This window comes from Hippopotamus amphibius, chromosome X, assembly GCF_030028045.1.
Source record: "Hippopotamus amphibius kiboko isolate mHipAmp2 chromosome X, mHipAmp2.hap2, whole genome shotgun sequence".
In the NCBI taxonomy this organism is placed as follows: Eukaryota; Metazoa; Chordata; class Mammalia; order Artiodactyla; family Hippopotamidae; genus Hippopotamus; species Hippopotamus amphibius.
Window position 1 is genome coordinate 108,127,438 of NC_080203.1, and position 20,208 is coordinate 108,147,645.

At 33.8% G+C, this 20,208-nt stretch overlaps 1 protein-coding gene across 5 annotated transcripts in view; it reads left to right on the forward strand.

Annotated features, from left to right (window-relative positions):
• The window catches only part of DMD (dystrophin), a 1,940,210-nt gene that overhangs the window by 786,981 nt on the left and 1,133,021 nt on the right, over positions 1-20,208 (forward strand). For all 5 annotated transcript variants that reach the window (XM_057717394.1, XM_057717395.1, XM_057717398.1 and 2 more), the window contains one exon: positions 8,644-8,838. In XM_057717394.1, the coding sequence (XP_057573377.1) occupies positions 8,644-8,838 (195 nt within the window). The remainder of the gene's footprint in view (positions 1-8,643; positions 8,839-20,208) is intronic.

The window sequence follows — 20,208 nt, forward strand, 5'->3', positions numbered from 1 at the left end:
TGGTTAAAAAAAACTTCTTTTTGTTTGTTTTGGCTTGATTTGGGGGTTTTTTGATGCAAAAATTCTGGAAGAGCTATATGGGAGCTACCATTTATAGCTGTGATTTTATCACATTCTCCTTTTATTTCTAATAATTTTTAACCTGTGTCAAATACAGTCAAATATTTGGGGCATAACAGTTAATGACTTTTTTTTTTTATAAAAAAATGTGACTTATTACAATGGTTTTCTTGGACCCATTTGCTCTGGAACTATAATTCATTTAATATTATTATTTTGACTCTAACATTTGCAAATTATTTCTACGGTGTAACATCACCTGTCATTACATCATATGCCATTGTAACCTTGTTTTTTATTGATTCTCCTGAACAGCTTATAGATGGATTGTGTATTTTAAACCAATCTGACAGTATTTCATCTTTTAATAGGGAAATTTAACCAACTTCATTATTGTTATGATAACTCTTATAGCCATATAGTTGTATAAATTCCTTCCATCATATCTTATGGTTGTTATTTGCTCTTGTCTTTTGTTCATAATTTTGTAATTCACGGTCCTTATTGAACGCTACTGCATCCCTCCCCATACTGCAGATAATTTTGAAGTTGCACTCTGCATGTCTATTTTAGTTTCCTATTTTTAATAATTTTAACCCTATATTTCTGTAGTTTTACACCAGAATTAAATCAGAACATTGCTCTCCCCACCAGTATGATCTGTTCATCAACTCCTCAGGTTTTTCAAGCCAAGACAAAATCATTTAAAAACCAGTAATTTATAATTTTAGTCCCTAGTTACTGTTGCTTCCCCTCATAGTATCTAGTTCAGGAAGCCATATTATCAGTCAAATTACACTTAAACTACTGCAATTACATTAAATTTAACCAAAAACCTCACAGAGTTTATTATTCATCACTGTCTCTTTGTACTCTTTATTTCCTCTTGTTGAGAAGTCTTTATTATACTTTATTTTTCATTTGGTTGGAATACTTGAGAAATTTTTCCCATAAAAATTACATGAGGATGTATTCCCTTTTAATACTTAAATTTTCAAAGTGGTCTTTCTTTTACTGTCATAACAATGGATTCTTTGTATAATAATAGCCTTCTTGAATCTCTCTCCTCTAAAAAATAGTCTCTGTAGGTTGTGGACCACTGTCTTCTAGTGTCCATTGTCTTCTAACTTTCACTGTCTTCTACCTTCCATTATTGCCAATGAGAAGTATAATGTTGGCCCAAGTTTATTTAAATATGTATATATTTAAATTGTTCTCTTTGTATCCAACTCTGTAAGGTACCCCCCACCCCATCCCTCTGAATTCAAAATTATCACTGAGGTATTATTCAATATGCTTCTAAATATCTGGCTTTATTTATTCTCTAACCCTACTTGGTAACTGGGTAACATTTTTAACTTTTGCAAATCAATAATATTTTTAGCTCAGGAAAGTTTTGTCTTACAATTATTGTTATAATTACTCCTCTTCCTTCTCTTCTCTTTTCTCATTCTGATGTTTATGTTCTTTCCATTTTAGACGTCCTGATTCTATCCTTCAAGTCTCTCATCTTCACTTATGATTCAGTGTCTTTCTATTCTTCTCTATGTTGTGGGATACTTCCTCTGGTTGATTATTTAGAACCCACATTTTTTTTTAGCAATTACCATTGTCTTTTCCCAAATCGTCTATTGAATTTTTTAAAGTCATGTGTCAGGCTTTCTGTATTTTAGTGCTATCTTTTTAATGCTTCTCATTTTGTTTTATTTGTGTATGTATCTATCTATCTATCTATTTATTTATTTGTTTATTTACTGGCTGTGTTGGGTCTTCTTTGCTGCGCAGTCTTTCTCTAGTTGCGGCCAGCGGGGGCTACTCTTCATTGCAGTGCCTTTTCTTATTGCAGAGCACAGGCTCTAGGTGCGTGGGCTTTAGTAGTTGTGGCACGTGGGCTCAATAGTTGTGGCTCATGGGCTTAGATGCTCCGCGGCATGTGGGATCTTCCCAGACCACAGATCGGACTCATGTCCCCGGCGTTGGCAGACAGATTCTTTTTTTTTTTTAAGCTCTTTATTGGAATATAATTGCTTTACACTCTTGTACCAGTTTTTGAGGTGCACCAAAGTGAATCAGCTGTATTTACACATATATCCCCATCTCATTTTGTTTTTTATTAAATCTCTCTTCTGTTTCTTCTCATATTTTTCTTACATGGACTCTGCTTTGCTTCCTTTCTCCAATCCCTTGTGTCTCCTGAAATGGCCTATGTTCTTTTTCTCATGCTTAAATTAGAGGGTGTGATAGCTCTTAGCATAAATGCAAGTTAGGATTGAGAGTTCTACTATACAGTGTTGATTGAGAAGCAACAAAGATAATGGCAGTGTTTTGTTTTCTGGTGAAGAATGAGTTAACAAGCCACAGCCTCCCAGAATAAATATGTGTGGGAAAGCATCTTGATCTCAAGAATAAGAAGTGGGGGTTAAAGCTGTCAGCCATTTAGTACAGCCACTGTCTAGTAATGCCCATATGAAGCAAAACAGCAGGTACTTTTATTCCTTCCTGAGCCTAATAGATCCTCTTAAATCGTCTCCCAAAAATCACCCCATATACACATCTGGAAATCACCAGATCCATAGTTTTCATTCCAGACTGTGCCAGAGATCATATATCTTTTAAAGACTACCAGTTCATGATCTTTCTCTCTCCACCCACACCTCTTTTTCTGTTGAGTTCCTGATGCATATATTCTTCTAGATTCTAGTAGTTAGTCATGGTTATTGTGAAATTTGACTCTGCTTAACTGTGAGGGAGACAGAAAACGTGCATATGAGGTGATTTTCCTATCATCTCAATATTTCCATTTTGTTTGTATGTACACACACACATACATATACATACATGCATAAATTAATAAGTGTTCAACAGATAAATCATGCATATGTATAATTTCTATACTTGATAATAGGTGCTTTCATAAAGTAACTTCATCGGAGTTGATCAGGTTACTTAGAGATTGAGGTTATTGCATATGAAAACAAAGTATGTTACCAGTTCAGTAAAATCAATCTGCTGTAGCATAGTAACAAATTGACTGAATTTTAACGTTTGACATCTTAAATTGGATTCACTAGCCAGTCTAGATCACTTTCATGAGGAAAGCTATCCATCTATCGATATATAAGCTACAACAAATATTTTCTGGTAGATGTAATGCTAGTGTTAAACTTTTTCACAAAGATTTTAGCTTTTGCATTATTGACTTTATTATAAAAAATGAATACCATGTTATATTTTTAATCTCATCAGCAACTAAAATTTTCATTGTGTTTTCTTTTAAATAATTGAGATTTAACTTGAATAGTTACATGTGGCTAAGGACTATCATATTGAACAGTACAGTTATAGGCTTTTTCACTGTCACATTTCTAATAAAAAATCTCATGCAAGAACAGAATCATGGCACATGCATATTCAGATACAGCTACTTAGCTGCCACATTCAATAATATGGACATAGATGCTGGCTTGATTTTCTGAGATGCTTGAGAAGTGTAGCATAGAAATTAATAACATTGTAAGTCTGTTCTGCACAATCTACTCAAGCTGGAAGATCCACAGGGTGATAGAAATGCAGTAATATAGTAAGGTGACATATATTTGCAGAAGTTAAGGTAATTCCATACTTATTTTTTCTTGCGTTAATTTTGTTTTCACTTGAAATTCATTATATGTGTATGTGTGTGCATTTTCACATGTGCACATATGAAAAAATTCCTATGCCAAGTATTCCCAAGGTGGTATCAGGATAGCTTGCTATTAAAAATATATACTGGATGTATAAAGTAACAGCTTTATGTGGAGACGTTGGAAAGAGTTAGAAAGGATAAGAAAATTTCTTGCCTGTAAACCTTCTCAGACACTTCAGCTTGCTAATAAGCATTGTGGACCTCCATGAAGAGGCTAAAATTAATATCTCCTAAAATTATCTGTATAAAAGTACCTTAAATAATGTTTTTTTTTGTTCACATATAACGAGTTACATTAAAATCTGAGAGACAGTTGAAGAGCTAAGACACCTATGTGTAATAGCATTTCGCTTACGTGCATTAAATTGGAAAAATACTGTATAGTTAAATCAGAAATACCTTTTAAATCTATACCAATGAAGAGTACATTATGAAATGAAGAAAATATCCCTGTTTGAATTCTGGAGATTCCAAAATGGAAATTATGTTATAACTGTAGATCCCAGCAGTTCTATCCAAATATTTATCTTAAAAAATTATCCTTTTAAGTTGATAGTTTCTTCATTTATTCAACAAATATTTTTGAATACCTACTCTAGGCTAGGTACTACGCATGAGTCTTTGCTGCATTTATTTTACATTGTAAGGTACCTAGGGTATATAACCTTATCTGTTTAATTATCATGTTATTTTACTGGTGATTTCTTATGAGGTAGGCCATATATGTTGATGCTGATGTGTTGGTGCTTTCCTTGGTGGGAATCAAAGCCTTTTCCATTCGTTTCTCTCACAAACCATACTTAGTGACTAGAATTCTACCAAGTTACTAATTTATGTTAATGCATTGAAAATCCTTATTAAAATGCAAATGTTATCCTGTGAAGGATAACACTTTAAACCACTATAAGCCATTAACACATTATCAAGATTCAGTTTATCAGTTTAATTAGATGGTAATTTAGCTTGGCCCTGAGGAATGAAGTAAATGTGATGATGTGGAAGGGAAGAATCAACATGAGGCAGATCAATGAACAGGTGCATCCAGACCCTTTACACAGGACACTGCGCATGCCTGGCCTCCTGGAAGTAGGATGTTCTTAGAGACTAATACATCCAGCTCTAGCTGATTATCTCTTACCCTGCCAGCTTACCTTGCACCAAAAATTCGTTCTAATTTTAGAAAATAAATAATATGGATATAAAGGATGACTTTCTGCAATATTTTATACTGCTTCTTTTATGTATTTAGTGTGTTTTATTCTTTTTGAATGAAAGGGGTAAATTATAAGCTTAATACAATTTGTCGATGAACTCTACTTCATGGTCATTTGAGGATTGATCCTCCCCTATTTGTGTTACATAGCTTTACATAGACAGTTTTCTAGATGATGCAGGAAAGAGGGATGGAAATTCCTAAGAGAAAATGCTCTCTTGTTGCTATTTTCTTCATCTAAGATCAGAACCAGTTCATGTAATCTCATTAGGCTGATTTTTAAAGGTCATTCTGCACAGTGACTTACTTAAAAGCACGCAAGGCTGAGTACTGCCAGAACGCTATTATTGCCCTGCCATTTATGTGTATCCAAAACTGAACAGGAAAGACCTAATCCCCTACCTATCTCAGCTCTGTCATATTCTTGTTTTTTGCATGTCATATTATTTGAGTCTTTTTTTCTCTCTGTGAGTTAATGCAGTATTTTTTTGCCAAATTTGATTATTTGATTTACCTTTTTAGGGTTATAATTTCTATCAATGATCAAAGAGAAATAAATACTCAACTGTCCATCTTATTAGAAGGAAACTTAATTTTTTTCTCTGAAGACGTTTGCAACTAGGAGAGAAAGCTACCTGTCTGAGATAACTTAAGTCTTTCCCGTTACCATATTGTTTATGACCCATCAGAACCCATATAAAAGCCTGTAATCCTATTTGGGATTTGTATACCATAGCATTATTATTTTTAAATAATTTGTTATAAGAATGCCATTTTGAAGAAAGATAATAAGATATAAATTAACAGATTATCATATGATAGCTTACTTTAAATTATTGATAAATAATCTTGCATTGTTTTGAAGATTTGACGTCTTTGTCTTTATTAACACTTATGAAGTAAAAAAAAAAATTGTTCCATCACTGCATTACTTTTTTGGCCAGGTATTAGTCTATTTTTTATTAGTTAGACTTTGGATGTGTTGACCTATTTTCTATATACCACATTTATATTAGATATATAGGCATTTTAAAAGAATATATCATAATGAAATGGCATAGTGCATTTTTCTTCTTGAGTTTCTTTGACCTCATAACTCATAAATGAGGCAGTAGCCACAATACATTTGAAACTTTTGTGTTGAGGAGAGAGAAGTCCTTTAAATCACAGAGGAAAACATTTTGTTTTAAAAACTTAGATATAATGCATCATTTGTTTCAAAACCGGATTGCCTTTATTTCATGCAGTTATGTGGCCCTTCAAGAATCAAATTTAAGTAATAAAAAGAAAGTGATAACTGAAGTTTTAGAGAAACAGAAGTTTATTATAAACTTTATGAGTGATACCTGTGCCTACTTACTGAGGTTAAAATTTGAAACCAGTTTTCATCTCAATTTTAGGTGTTACAAATCATAGTTTTCTCCCATAATAATCGTTTTTAAACTTCACTTGCACTTTCAATTTGTTAATAAAAATAGGTACTTTGGGGCTTTCTTCCACATCTCTTGATTTTCATTCCCAGAAAATGAGGCTAGTGTATTCTTTTGGGTATATATCATTAGAAATGAATGTGAACAGAGAGGAATGAAATGAGTTAGTGTGGCTGTAGCACTTCCTTGCTAATGATGCATGAATATCTACAATGATATAAGGTAGTGAAGAACATTAACAAAAGCAGGTTGATTTTCAAAAGGTTACACAGGGTTTGTACACAGGATTCAGAAGGATATAATCATTCAAGGCAGAGTTAATGAAATTCAAATGAAAAGGCAAAATCTGAATATGAGTGCAGGGATTCTGCATAAAGATGAGAAAATGAACACGATGCTTCTAATTACACTGATTTTTTAATCACTGTCTGAAATTTTTATTAAACCAAACTGAAAGGCACTCAGTAGGTATAGTTTATTTATTATAGACCTGCATGACTATGTCAAAAGGAATGATGTATTTTAAGGGGTAGATATTAAACTAGATCTCCAAATAACCTGAGTCTCTTGGTTCACTTTTTGACAGTTTACTGCAATATATGATATATCTCTCTATGTTAAAATTATTGTAACTATTAAAACTTTATAATAAATGAGAATATTCAAAAATTTATAAATCTGAATTTTCTAGAAAATGAATTGACAGTTTCCCAATGGTGTCAGAGACTCATTTTGACATATTCTACTTCTCATAAAAGTTCACAGGGTCATCCCTTAGCTTTCCCTATTAAGCTGGTATGCACCACTTAAATTCTCCTATCTATGATGAGTGGAATATGACGTATTAAGACAATAGGAGGAATGAAATCCTCCAACTCAGCCCAAAATTCTAATATTATTTTAAATGTAAAATTAGAAGTTCATGTAGATTATCATTCCATTGATCATGAAGGAATAAGTGTCACATATTTGGTCAAGGTATACACACTAAACCAAGCTTGGTAAAAAGGTATAATTGTGTGATGTAAGCTAATTTGCGTAATTCTGTGAATTTGCAGTGTCATAAGTAGATGAGACATCTAAATTAGGATTTTTTTTATATTATCTAAGAAATGAGTACAAAAATCCTGGACCTGAACGATCAAAAATAAATGGACCAGCTTACATTTTAACTCATCTTTGTGTGGATTCAGTCTGGGATCCTAAACTCCATTTAATTACATTACTGCAAAAATGAGGATGGTCTTGTCATAAAGGCTGTGCAGTAATAAATGGCTGTGTTAGCATGCTTACCATCGGAACTACCCAAGAGACCTTGCCACTGAAACCCTCAGCTGACCCCATCACCAGGCAGTTGGCAGTTCATCAATCCAAAACAAAGTTACTGGGAAACTGATTTCAATTACAAAAGTTTTGCTGCTTATAGTATAGACAGAAGAGAGCAGAGGTCGTCTATCTTTCTGAATTTGCACGCCAAATAGTATTTATTTCTTGTTCTTACAAGGAATAGGGAAAGAGGCACTCCTGACCAAGTCCAAACAGACTCTGAGCCCCAAATGCCCATCAGTCCTAGCAGTTGAATGGCAGGTAGAAAAGTGTAGATGCAGGAGGAGGAGCTGGTGCTCCCTTAGATCTTCAGGCTTTCGGGAATTCTCATTAAAATGTGAATTCCATCCTCAGTCCCACTTATCTAGTACTTTAATTAGCAGTTTAACTTGGCAAGAAACTAGCATCAAAGAGAGAAGCTGATGTCAGGAATTTGGAGAAGGGTGTTTAATAGAAAACTAGCTACCAACGAAAACCATTTTGTCCCTCTTGTACTTCAATCAAGATCAGGGGAAAAAAAGTATAGGAAAGGTTCCTTCTGGTGTGAGTATCATAGACGTAGATCCCTCACATCCCACCCCATACTTAGTTTTCCAGGAAGCTTAGAATTACATTTTTAAAACCAGTTGTAAAAAGTATTTTTGTCTTAGCGTAAAACTACCCCTCTCCTGACCTTATAGCTCTTGGTCTTTCATTTTTATATTCGTGGTGCTAATGCGTGTGTATCTCTTATTATAAAATGCTTCTAACACGTTTCAGAAGAGAGGGTATATAAATAATAAATAACTTTTTTACTCAACTTATCATCATGCATTTTTATCCACTTTTCAGCCCTCTGTCAGCTATAAACTGGAATCTATGTGAATTCAATAGAGGTCTTTTTAATATTAGGAAGCTAAAAGAATTGTTCTTTTGTATATCTATACCAGCACACTGTCCATGAAGAATCTGTGGTGGTGATGACTGAAGACATGCCTTTGGAAATATCTTATGTGCCTTCTGCTTATCTGACTGAGATCACTCACGTCTCACAAGCCCTATCAGAAGTGGAACAACTTCTCAATGCTCCTGACCTCCGTGCTAAAGATTTTGAAGATCTATTCAAACAAGAGGAGTCTCTGAAGGTAAAAGCAAAGCACTTTCATTCAGATTTTACAAGATCATCACATTGATCATTTGCTGTATCAGAACTTTTGACTTAAATGTATACCATGAAGGCATTTTGACTTAACACATGAAAATCTTAAAACACTTTATAAGATGGGCAGCTTTAGAAATCTAGTGTAGAAAGAGATACATAAATTGGAATAGGTATTTTTAAATATTTAATGTTGAGAGACTTCCTAAAACAAAGGAACAGACTAAGATAATTGTTTCTTATACATTCAGGGCAGAAAGGACTCACCAAAAAAAAAAAAAAAGAACAAGCTTTGCTAGAGAAACAGTTTATTCCCAACTGATACATTACTTTTCTTTCTTTTCCCATAAAAGGGGAAATTAAATGAGGTTTTAAATTATGTCTCATATATAGTTTTGATTTTCTATTTTCCACTTATAATATACACATTCAATGTCAAATTAGTGTCAGTATCAATACTACAACATATGGAATCTAGTTGAATAGAAAGCAATAAATACTTTATTTAAAATCACCAGTCAGAAGCCTCCAACCAGATCCAGCTTTTTTTCAAACCACCAACTACAAGTTTCTGAATTCCGAACCAAGACAAAGCATAATGAAGAAATAGGCTTTGAATTTTAGAGGGAAGTGTCTAAAGATAAAGGAATGTAGCATCAAGAAAATGTACATAATAATGTGTGTCTCAGGATAATTTTTGTGATCATACGTTTTACGCTCAAAATAAAACATCATAGTATAGCCAGAGCTTGGTATTTTCTAATGCAAATAGTATAAGATTACAGACAGAAGAAAAGTTTGCTCTCAGAAGCACCCATTAGTTAAAGTATTTTATACTCTAAATGATTTCTTAGGCTCTCATTCCATATCACATATTTGCATAACTATACAAATAAAGACATGTTTATTTTAGAAATCAGAGTAGCAATATCTTGAGTGACTTGAGTTTAATGTCTTACATTATATCAAATAAGCTACAAAATTATACACTAAGATAAAATAAGGGATGTGTGGATCTCTGGAACTACTCCATCCATTTTGGTATGGTGCTGTTTTTTCTTCTCTTTGAAATAAACGTCAAATCACTCATGGGTACAGTGAAGAAAAGAAGCTCAATCAACTGATAAAGGAGACATGCCAGCATTCCTGTCATAATTCACATTAACTAATTTCTCATGACAGCACAGTTTGTAAGTTCATCATGTCATTCAACATGTAAATCACTGCTAATGAGCTAATATTCATTCCTTTCCACGTTCATGGACGTATAGGTCAGGAGAGCAGTGACCCTAAACTTATTAAAGTTACCAGTTGAATATCTTCATCTTCATACCTCTTAACCTGGCACACTCAGAATGATGGGCCCTTGGCTGCACTCATAGCTAATCATTTGTTCTTTCAGATATATTTAATAGTATTATAGCTGACACCAGTTGCGAAGGTATTGATTACTGTGGTTTGTCGAAAGGTGTTATGGCAGGTTTAATTTAACTGGATCATAGTGTCCTCATTAGATGGAGTTTGGGGCATAATTCCATCTCACTCCCAGCATATCTCCTACAGCAAGCAAATGGGCTTCCTACCTCTATGAGCTTTTTGAAGGGGGATGGTTTTGATCTCAGTCTTTTCAATGAATATGTATTTCCTCTTAAAGGCATTCATCATTGTCATTATCTAGTAGTAAAAATAGAAAAGCAGCTCATAAATCGTACAGCTGCTGGTTGAGAAGGTTTGAAATTAAATTGTGGTTGATTTTATTCCTGACAGATTTGCATGAATCAAATTACAGAACTGTAGTAGGTATTGCTGTGGTTTAACATACATATTTTTAAGTACAATACAAAACAAATGATGTGTAATAAGTGAAAATAATTACTTTCTGAACAAAATATAAATAATATAGCACCTAGGATTTCCATAGATATATTGAATTAGAAAGCTACCTAATCATTTTGACAAGAACTAACCAGATAAACAAATACTATTTACATATGGAAATCTGCATTTAATCGCTAATACATTAGCTAAGGCATACCTAGCGATGAATGGGAAACACACACAACAGTAATATTTATTCTTATATCAAAGCCGATATTATCAATTAGTTGCTTAAGTAGGCCTTAGTTGCTCAATTAGGGTTTGGCGTGGATAAAGGTGAGTTATTAGGACAAAAATAAGAGCATGGGTTAGAATAAGGATGACAACTACACTTTATCTTTTGCAATAATGAGGATCAATTTGTATATAGGGCTTAGGTACTCCATAACTTACTTGTATTAACTGATTAGTCTTCCCCATAACTCTATGAAGTATCGAAAATTATTATCCCCATTTTATAGATGAAGAAACTGAAGAAATATTAGGTAAAGTAACTTGATAAAGTTGACACAACTAGTATTGGTCGAACAAGGATTTGAACCCAAGCAAAGTAGATTTAATGTCTCAACTGTTAACTCCTGTACTATACCACCTTTTACGAAGTGGTTTCTAGGGTACTATGTTGAGCATAGCAAGGGTGAATTTGGGTAAAACATGGTAGAATACTGAGGATTGGCATGGCCAGCTCACAGGAAAAATGTCCTGGGTTCTGATTCTCACTGAATCTATGCCAGTTTAAAAAGATTCCATAAAAGGAAGCAAACATCTTTTTGTGTGCCTGTTTGGCCTCATGCTTAGTGAAATAAGTCACACAGGAAAAGACAAATATTGTATGTTATTGCTTATATGTGGAATCTAAAAAATAAAATGAATGTAACAACATGGAAGCAGACTCACAGATATAGAGAAGAAACCAGTGGGGAGAGGGAAGGGAGAGCGGCAGTATAGGGGTAGGGGATTAAAGGGTATGGACAAATATGTATAAATAAATAAGCTACAAGTGTATATTGTACAGTATAATGACTTTAAATGGATTACAATCTATAAAAATATTGAATCATTATGTTATACATCTGAAACTGTTATAATATTGTAAATCAACTACACTTCAGCAAGAGAAGAAGGGAGGGAGGGAGAAAGGGAGGGAGGAAGGAAGAAAATAAAGAAGGAGAAAGGAAGGCAGGAAGAGGAAAAGAAAGGGAAGAAGGGAAAGAAGTCAGACACGCATCATTTCAATTGTCTCATCTAAACTGATGATATTAAAGATCCTCTGGTTGAGGTAAATAAAATGTTTTGGGTCTTTGGTAGCCAAGGGGGTGACAAGAAGTGTGGACAAATGGAGAAAGCTCACAGATGTTGATAGGACAGTTGGGCCCAATGTAGAGTTTCGATAAGATCAAGAAGTAAAGGCAGCCCTTGTTTCAACCTCAACAGTGATGGGGAGAGCTTGTTGTAAGCCGAAAAAAGCCAAAGATGGTAAAGCAAAAGTCATTCAGTCTTCTTTGACTGGTTCAGCTTTTATACAGGACCCTTGAGATCTGAAAGGAATTATTAGGACAAGCCAATAATATAAGGAGTGAGCATTCATTCATTCAAACACGTTTATTAAGTTATTCCTATATACCAGGCATTGCTCTAAGTGCTTAAAAAGCAGTAAACAAAACCGATGGACTCTGCCCTCATACAGCTTTTGTTATAGCAGAGGGAGACAGAATATAAGCAAACAAATGTTGGAGCATCGTAAAGACTACCCTTCATTCTGAGCAAGATAGGTGCCGATGTAGGTTTTTGAGATGATGAGTGATGTGATCTGATTTATGTTTCGGAAAGATCACATTGGCTGCCCCATTGAGAGTAGAACTGTAAGAGATCAAGGGTAAAAACAAGGAGGACAGTTGAAGAACAGATGCCAGTGGCTTGGGCTAGGGTGGTAAGGAGAGATTTTCAGATTTTTGGAAATGTTTTCAGAAGGAAGATAGAAGATTTATTTTGGAGTTCACCAGAAACTTGAGTATGGGTGTATAAAAGCCGATTCTCAGTCGATTTGGGGCTCAGGAGAGTTTAGGTGTCCTGTGAACATGGTAGAAAATCCCTTGAGGGATGTAAGAGTTCTTCTCATTGATAACTTTGCCTTCCATACTCCAGTCTTGCTGTGAAGCAGGGGCAAAACTGCTGCCAACGGAGATCTTATTACTCTGGTCAACCCTTCTCCTTGGGAATCTGTTTCATCACATTTAAGCACAAATTTAATAATGTCGGTCACTTGAATGAAGACAAAACTAATGTCGTATATATGAAATCTAGGAACACAGTACTGATGAATCTAGTGGCAGGGCAGGAATAGAAACACAGACATAGAGAACAGACTTGAGGATACGCGAGGAAGGGGAAACTGGGACATAGAGAGTAGCATTGACATATATACACTACCAAATGTAAAATAGATAGCTAGTGGAAAGCTGCTGCAGAGCACAGGGAGATCAGCTTGATGCTTTGTGAAGACCTAAAGGGGTGAGATAGGGAGGGTGAGGGGGAGGCTAAAGAGGGAGGGGATGTGGGGATATATGTATACATATAGCTGATTCACTTTGTTGTACAGCAGAAACGAACACAATACCGTAAAGCAATCATACCCCATAAAGATGAAAAAAAAATTAAAAAAGCTAACGCTGTGAGCAAACCGACTGGTTTTGTATTCTGGTATTAGGAAAATTAGACAATAGAAGGAGGTACTGTATATACAAATCTGAACAAAATATCTAAAGGAAAATAAAATAATGTTTCTGTGTACATTGTAATACAGGGCCATGCTAGATAAAGGGTTAGATTTTTCACCAATTTAACACTATTCCAACAAAAGGATATTGTAATTATTCTAAATTAAATAATCATGGAGCATATAAAATGTCAAAGCAGAATTTGATTACAAATGCTTTTTAAATCCTCCTTAAATTTTCTAATAGAACAGTTTGGTGCATAGAAAAACATGACTTTTATTAATGTGTTACCACATCGTAAGAACTGATCTTTTGGACTATAACATTTGGAATAATGTAATCATTTCATGATTTCTCTGAGAAAAATCAAGTTTTTCTTTTTTTTTCTTTTTAACTTTTAATTTCAATTTTTATTTTATTGGAGTATAGTTGATTTATAATGTTGTGTTAGTTTCAGGTATACAGCAAAGTGACTCAGTTGTACATATATATCCATTCTTTTTCAGATTCTTTGCCCACATAGGTTATTACAAAATATTAAGTAGAGTTCCCTGTGCTATACAGTAGGTCCTTGTTGATTACCTATTTAATATATAGTAGTGTGTATATGTTAATTTTACACTCCTAATTTATTCCTACCCCACCACCTTTCCTCTTTTGTAACCATTAAAGTTTGTGACTCGAAGTCTGGGATCTGTTTCTGTTTTGTAAATAAGTTCATTTGTATCTTTTTTTTTAGATTCCGCATATAAGTGATATCATATGATATTTGTCTTTCTCTATCCGAGTTACTTCACTTAGTATGATAATCTCTAGGTCTATACAGGTCATTCTTTTTTATGGCTGAGTGATATTCCATTGTGTATATGTACCACTTCTTTATCCATTCATCTGTCGATGGACACTTAGGTTGCTTCCATGTTTTAGCTATTGTAAATAGTGCTGCAGTGAACATTGGGGTGCATGTATCATTTCAGATTATGCTTTTCTCCAGATATATGCCCAAGAGTGGGATTGGTGGATCATATGGTAGTACTATTTTTAGTTTTTTAAGGAACCTTCATACTGTTCTCCACTGTGGTTGTACCAATTTACGTTCCCACCTAGTGTAGGAGGGTTCCCTTTTCTCCATACGTTCTCTAGCATTCATTGCTTGTAGACTTTTGATGATGGCCATTCTGACTGGTGTGAGGTGATACCTCATTGCAGTTTTGACTTGCATTTCTCTAATAATTAGTGACATTGAGCATCTTTTCATGTGCTTTTTGGTCAACTGTATGTCTTCTTTGAAGAAATGACCATTTAGATCTGCCCATTTTTTGACTGGGTTTTCTTTTTTTATATTGAGCTGCACGAGCTGTTTGTGTATTTTGGAGATTAATCTCTTGTCAGTCACTTCGTTTGCAAATATTTTCTCCCATTCTGTGGATTGTCTTTTCATTTTGTTTATGGTTTCCTTTGCTGTGCAAAAGCTTTTAAGTTTAATTAGGTCCCATTTGTTTATTTTTTAAAAAATTTTCATTACTCTAGAAAGTGGATCCAAAAAGATATTGCTGTGATTTATATCAAAGAGTGTTCTGCATATGGTTTCCTCTAAGAATTTTATAGTATCCAGTCTTACATTTAGGTCTTTAATCCATTTTAGGTTTATATTTGTGTATGGTGTAGCAGAATGTTTAAGTTTTTCAACTAGCACATTTATTCAATTATAGATGTATTTTCTTCTTTCAACTGCTTTTATGATTTGGGATATATGTGATTTGCTATTTATTTTATTTTTATTTGCTTGATTGTTTAATTTGCTATTTATATTTGTGAACTACTTTACACGTAATCTATTTGCTATAATTGAAATCATACTTAAATCATTAATATAGTACCTCAACTTTCACTTCTCTTATAGTGAAGAGATTATAGATATTTACTGCATTATAGTTCATATTTGTATGTGCTTTGGTAGCTTCCCTTTATATTTTTTACGTCTCTCTTTCATAGAAAATTATTCATCCTTTTCTCCCAGCCATTGTTTCATCAGGCCCAGCAATTGTCCTACTTTGACCCCCATGCTGCAATTTACTCCCATCTTTGCTAAAATGTACTTTGACTCACTCCACCTCCTTGCATTCTCCTAGCAAGACTGTTTTGATAATCTGCATCCTATCAATTCTGGAAGTCAGAAACTTCCACATTAAAGCTTACAGTTCATGAGGCTGTTTGAAATTTTGAGGTTGCAAGTAAGTTGTGTGAAGGTTTTCCTTTTATTCATGAATGACTGAAGCTGTTCTTTGACCAATTATGATATTTTTTGATGTGTGATACATAATTACTGATTTGTTACTTGTGTAAGGACAATGCATCATCCTCTGGAGAGTGTTTCAGCCAAAATATATCGTTGTATTTAGGAAGTATTTTTCACATTTGGACCATAAACAATGCAGGGAAAAAAATAGAAAGGACAACTTACCATAGAGCCACTAAATGTAACTTTAAAAAATTTTCTTTAGAAGCTCAGAACAATTTAATTAATACGTACTTTAATGCCTTTTGATTGAACACCCTTCCCAATTTGATATGTCATTAATATAGTGCCTGGTAGCCAGATGGGGCATCAAGTGGATAAGAATTAGATTTATACAGGATGTTGCCTTCATCTGTCAGATAAAGACAAATTCCAGAGAGTGAAAATGAACTGGAGTTTGAGTCTTTGGTGCTCCAATTTCTCTTTCTCAATTTTAAGATAGATCTACTCCCCAATGGCTGCTGTCACAACAGCTACTAATGGGTTTCTCTAATCCTTTCTTCTTAGAAATGAAAGTTGTGTGGTCTTCTGTTAGCCAAGTTACAAAGGGTCTCAAGGCATTTTTGTTAGCTAAAACTACCTAAAGCTATTATTACTGCTTTCTTAAAGGGTGAGAACAATCATGCAGGGTTTTATAACTCTTAAAAACACATATACGTGCATTTAAGTGTATGTATATCCATTTAACTGCAGTGCTGCATTTATTAAGACAGTGATACTGAGTCAGCAACAGCAAAATATACAATTTTTACAATTTGCAGTGTTTTGCAAATGAGCCATCTACTCCTTCTGACTTGTTCCCTATGGTGACCAACATCCATCATAGGCGTAACTACTAGGAAGGAAAAAATATCTTGTCTTGTTCGCCACTGTATCTACAGCTCCTAGGACAGTACCTACTACTTAATAGGCACTCAATGGACATCCGTTGAATGAATGAATGACAGTCTGGTAAATCCAGGTATGCAGTCTGTGATTGAAGAGGGTAGAACAATGTTAATCTACGAGTACCAAGAATTAAAAAAATTTTTAATTTAAAAAAAGAAACAAAATTAGCCTCTGTTACATTATGTCCAAACTCATTAAATCATCCAGATGTGAATTCTAACAAATTAAGTATATATATCAGCATGAAGAAATTTGCTCTAGGTTTGTACACACTGAATTTTAAATCAATCATTTGTGAAAGCATGTGACAGGAAATCCACAAATAATTAAAATATTAGTAATATTTTCCCCATTCACTTGGCTTGCATTATATGGTTATGGCAAACAGTAGGCCAGAGTGATTGGCAAGGCATTGGATTTGAACATGAAAGACTTAAATTTAGACACGAATCTGACTGTTAATAGTTGTGTCCTGGGCAAGTCACATAAAATTTCTAAGTCTCAGTGTTTTTAACTTTGAAATTAGATCAATGATAATACCTGTCCCAGCCTACTCAGCAGTAATATTGTGAAGATAGAATGAAATAATGTACGATTATATAGAAAAGTTCTTGTAAAAATGAATAATTATTTAAATTTCAAGTTTTGCAAAATCCATATTACTTCATCATATATCCAAAGTCTTAAAAATTATTGTAAATTAAATTTCCATGTAAATAATCCTGAAAACAAATTGCCTTTAAGAATGTGGTGAAACATAAAATTGCATACTTACATGTAAAAAACTTTAAGTAAAATGTTACTAATAGCATAAAATATACATAAAATTATTTCCATATTTGGCAAGTAGCCTAAAGGTTTAAAAAAACATTTAAAGTAAAAGAAAAAAATAGTAAAAGAAGAGAATGCACATAGGCTACAAAACATTTGCTTTTGACAAAAACTTTGGTAAGAGAATCTTACTTACTTTCAATCATATTTACTACATTTCCACAGATAAGTATTACTTATTCAGGGGTAAAATTTTTCATTCTTCTATTAATTTTAGGTGCCAAATGAATAACTCATTTTTTAATATTTCTCTTGAGGATGCAGGCTCTAAATCATTCCATATTTCCATGCTCCATGGCTTTTACCAAGAATATGATGCTATTTTTTAGTTTTTTGTTGTTGTTGCTCTATGTAGAGTTTTATTTTTTTATTGAAATATGTTGAGTTCATTTTTTTCCTAATCCTGTTTCAGTAATTTAGAATCCTTTGTTCTGAGTTCAGAACCATGACTTAAACTATTTAAAAGGATTGAAGCTCTAAATGAAGGATAGTTTAATCAATAGTGGGTTCTTTTTTCCTTTTTTCCTTGGAATTCTGAGATTTATTTGTGTCATTTGTTTTGTTGTTTTTCTTTTGCCATTTAGAAAAGCTGATCTGTATCAATTTTCTTGCTTAAAATGGTAGTCATGAGCATGTTGTTGCTTTAATAACATTCAGCTGAACCTTATGAATCGGCATTAGGTGAGTCAAAATGTTCAAACATTGGCAATTGCAGAGTTCAATCTATTATAATGACTTTTACCCAAGTCTACTTATTTCTGAATCCTAATGCGCATAATTAAACAGTCAAGGAAGAAAATCAAGAAATTTGTATTGTAAATCACATATAATTAATGAATCCCAATTACTACCAACTTCTAAACTGAGTTTTCCAAACCTGAGGCAAAACATTAAAGGATGTTCTCACCATTAGGGAAATCTGTGGGGTTTCCAAAAAGATAAGGAAATGAGGTAGAGTGTTAAGATTCCTCTCCTATAACATGTTTTGTTTCGTTTTGTTGGTTGGTTTTCTTAAATTTGTGCATTTAGGTACACAACAATTATATGAAACAGTGGTTTTGGATTTCTATCCCAAATGTAAAACACGATAGAAAGCAAGTTCTCCCAGTGTAAACAGTGTTAATCATTTATAAAATGGGCAAAATATTACCAAATATGTTTCCTGTTTTTCCAAAATAGTGTAGTGTCATTTGTATTAATTTTGTACAGATTTAATTACATTCAATCATGGATAGTACTTATCTGTAAACTTGCTTGATCACAGGTACTGGATTTCCCGTTCTTTATCAAAATAATAAGATGCTCATGATTGTATATTTAAATAGGATAAAATAGTATAAAGTAAAAAGAAGAAAGAAAAGCATCCTGTCCACATTTTTCAATCCCATTCCTCAACGGTGATCAGTTTTTCAGGTTTCCCTGGATTACTGTATTGCCATAGAATTTTTCTCCATAAAATCTATCTTCCCTTCGTTTCCTCAGTTGCACAAGACTTAAAAGCATGTCCTGGTTCTAAAAAATTTGGAAACATAGAATACCATGTGTCTAATTTTTAATGATGAGAGAAGCATTTGCTTCTACACAACTCTCCTTTGCTATGTGCAAGAGCCAACTTTTCTATCAAGTTTTCTTTTTGTAAAATGATTTTGACAACGTGCACAACTTAATGCAAAATGTACCTATCACAAAAGGACTTACGAAATCATTTTCTGTTTAGTTGGTGCTGATGGCTAGGATTGTTGTCTTTGGCGAACAATTGGAGCAGTGAAGTGCAGGTTTTGCATTTTTCTTTTTGTTCTCGTTGGTGCTCTGTGGCATCCTGGGAACTAGGCATAATTCTAAATGAAGGAGTTTGTCTGTTGTTAGGTGTCTGAGGTACTGTGAGGTGACCATGGAGAAACTTGGCCAGGAAATACAGATGGACTGTTATTCCACTACTTACTCTAACAGCTAAATAACCAGTAAAAGTAAAATAGAATAAACAGGGAAATATCTGAAGCACTCACAACATCTGTTCAGGCCTGAATGTGTGTCTGCAATGGTTCAAGAACAATGTAGCAAACCTTAAAGGTTCAGTGGTTCCATTCAAATTGATTTTCATAAGCAAGTTAAGATTCAGAGCTTCAAGTCAACTTTTCACTTCAAATTAACACATATATTGAGGCCTGAATACTGTGTTTAACTCTCTAAAGGAGGAATAGAAGATGTGATCCCTGTGCTCTGGTAATTTGTAACATTAATTGAATACACATGTCAGAGTTATACAGCCAAGTTAGAAAGTAATAAAAGTAGGATATATAGCCAAATATAGCCATAATATAGCCAAAATACATAGTATAGGGCATAAGCATAACTGAATTTGTGAAGAGGAGAAAGCAATGTAGAAAGCAGAAACTGAGAATAATTTTATAGAGGAGAAAGCCTTTGAAATATTCATGCTTTGAATATAAGTGGCATTTAGACAATACTAACAGCTACCACTTATTTATTATGTGTCAGGACCTGTTCTAAATTCTTTACTTGTGGTAACTCGTTTGGTCACTGCAACAACCCTTTTAGGAAAGCGCTATTATTATATCCATATTCAGAACTATCCAAGCTGGAGATGATGGTTTGGATCAGAGTGGTGGGGGTTTCAAATTCTGAATACATTCTCAAGGTAGAGCCCATAGGATTTGGTGGCCGCTTGCATGTGGGTTGTGAGAGAGAGGATTCAAGGATAACCCTAAGAATTTTGTCAGGA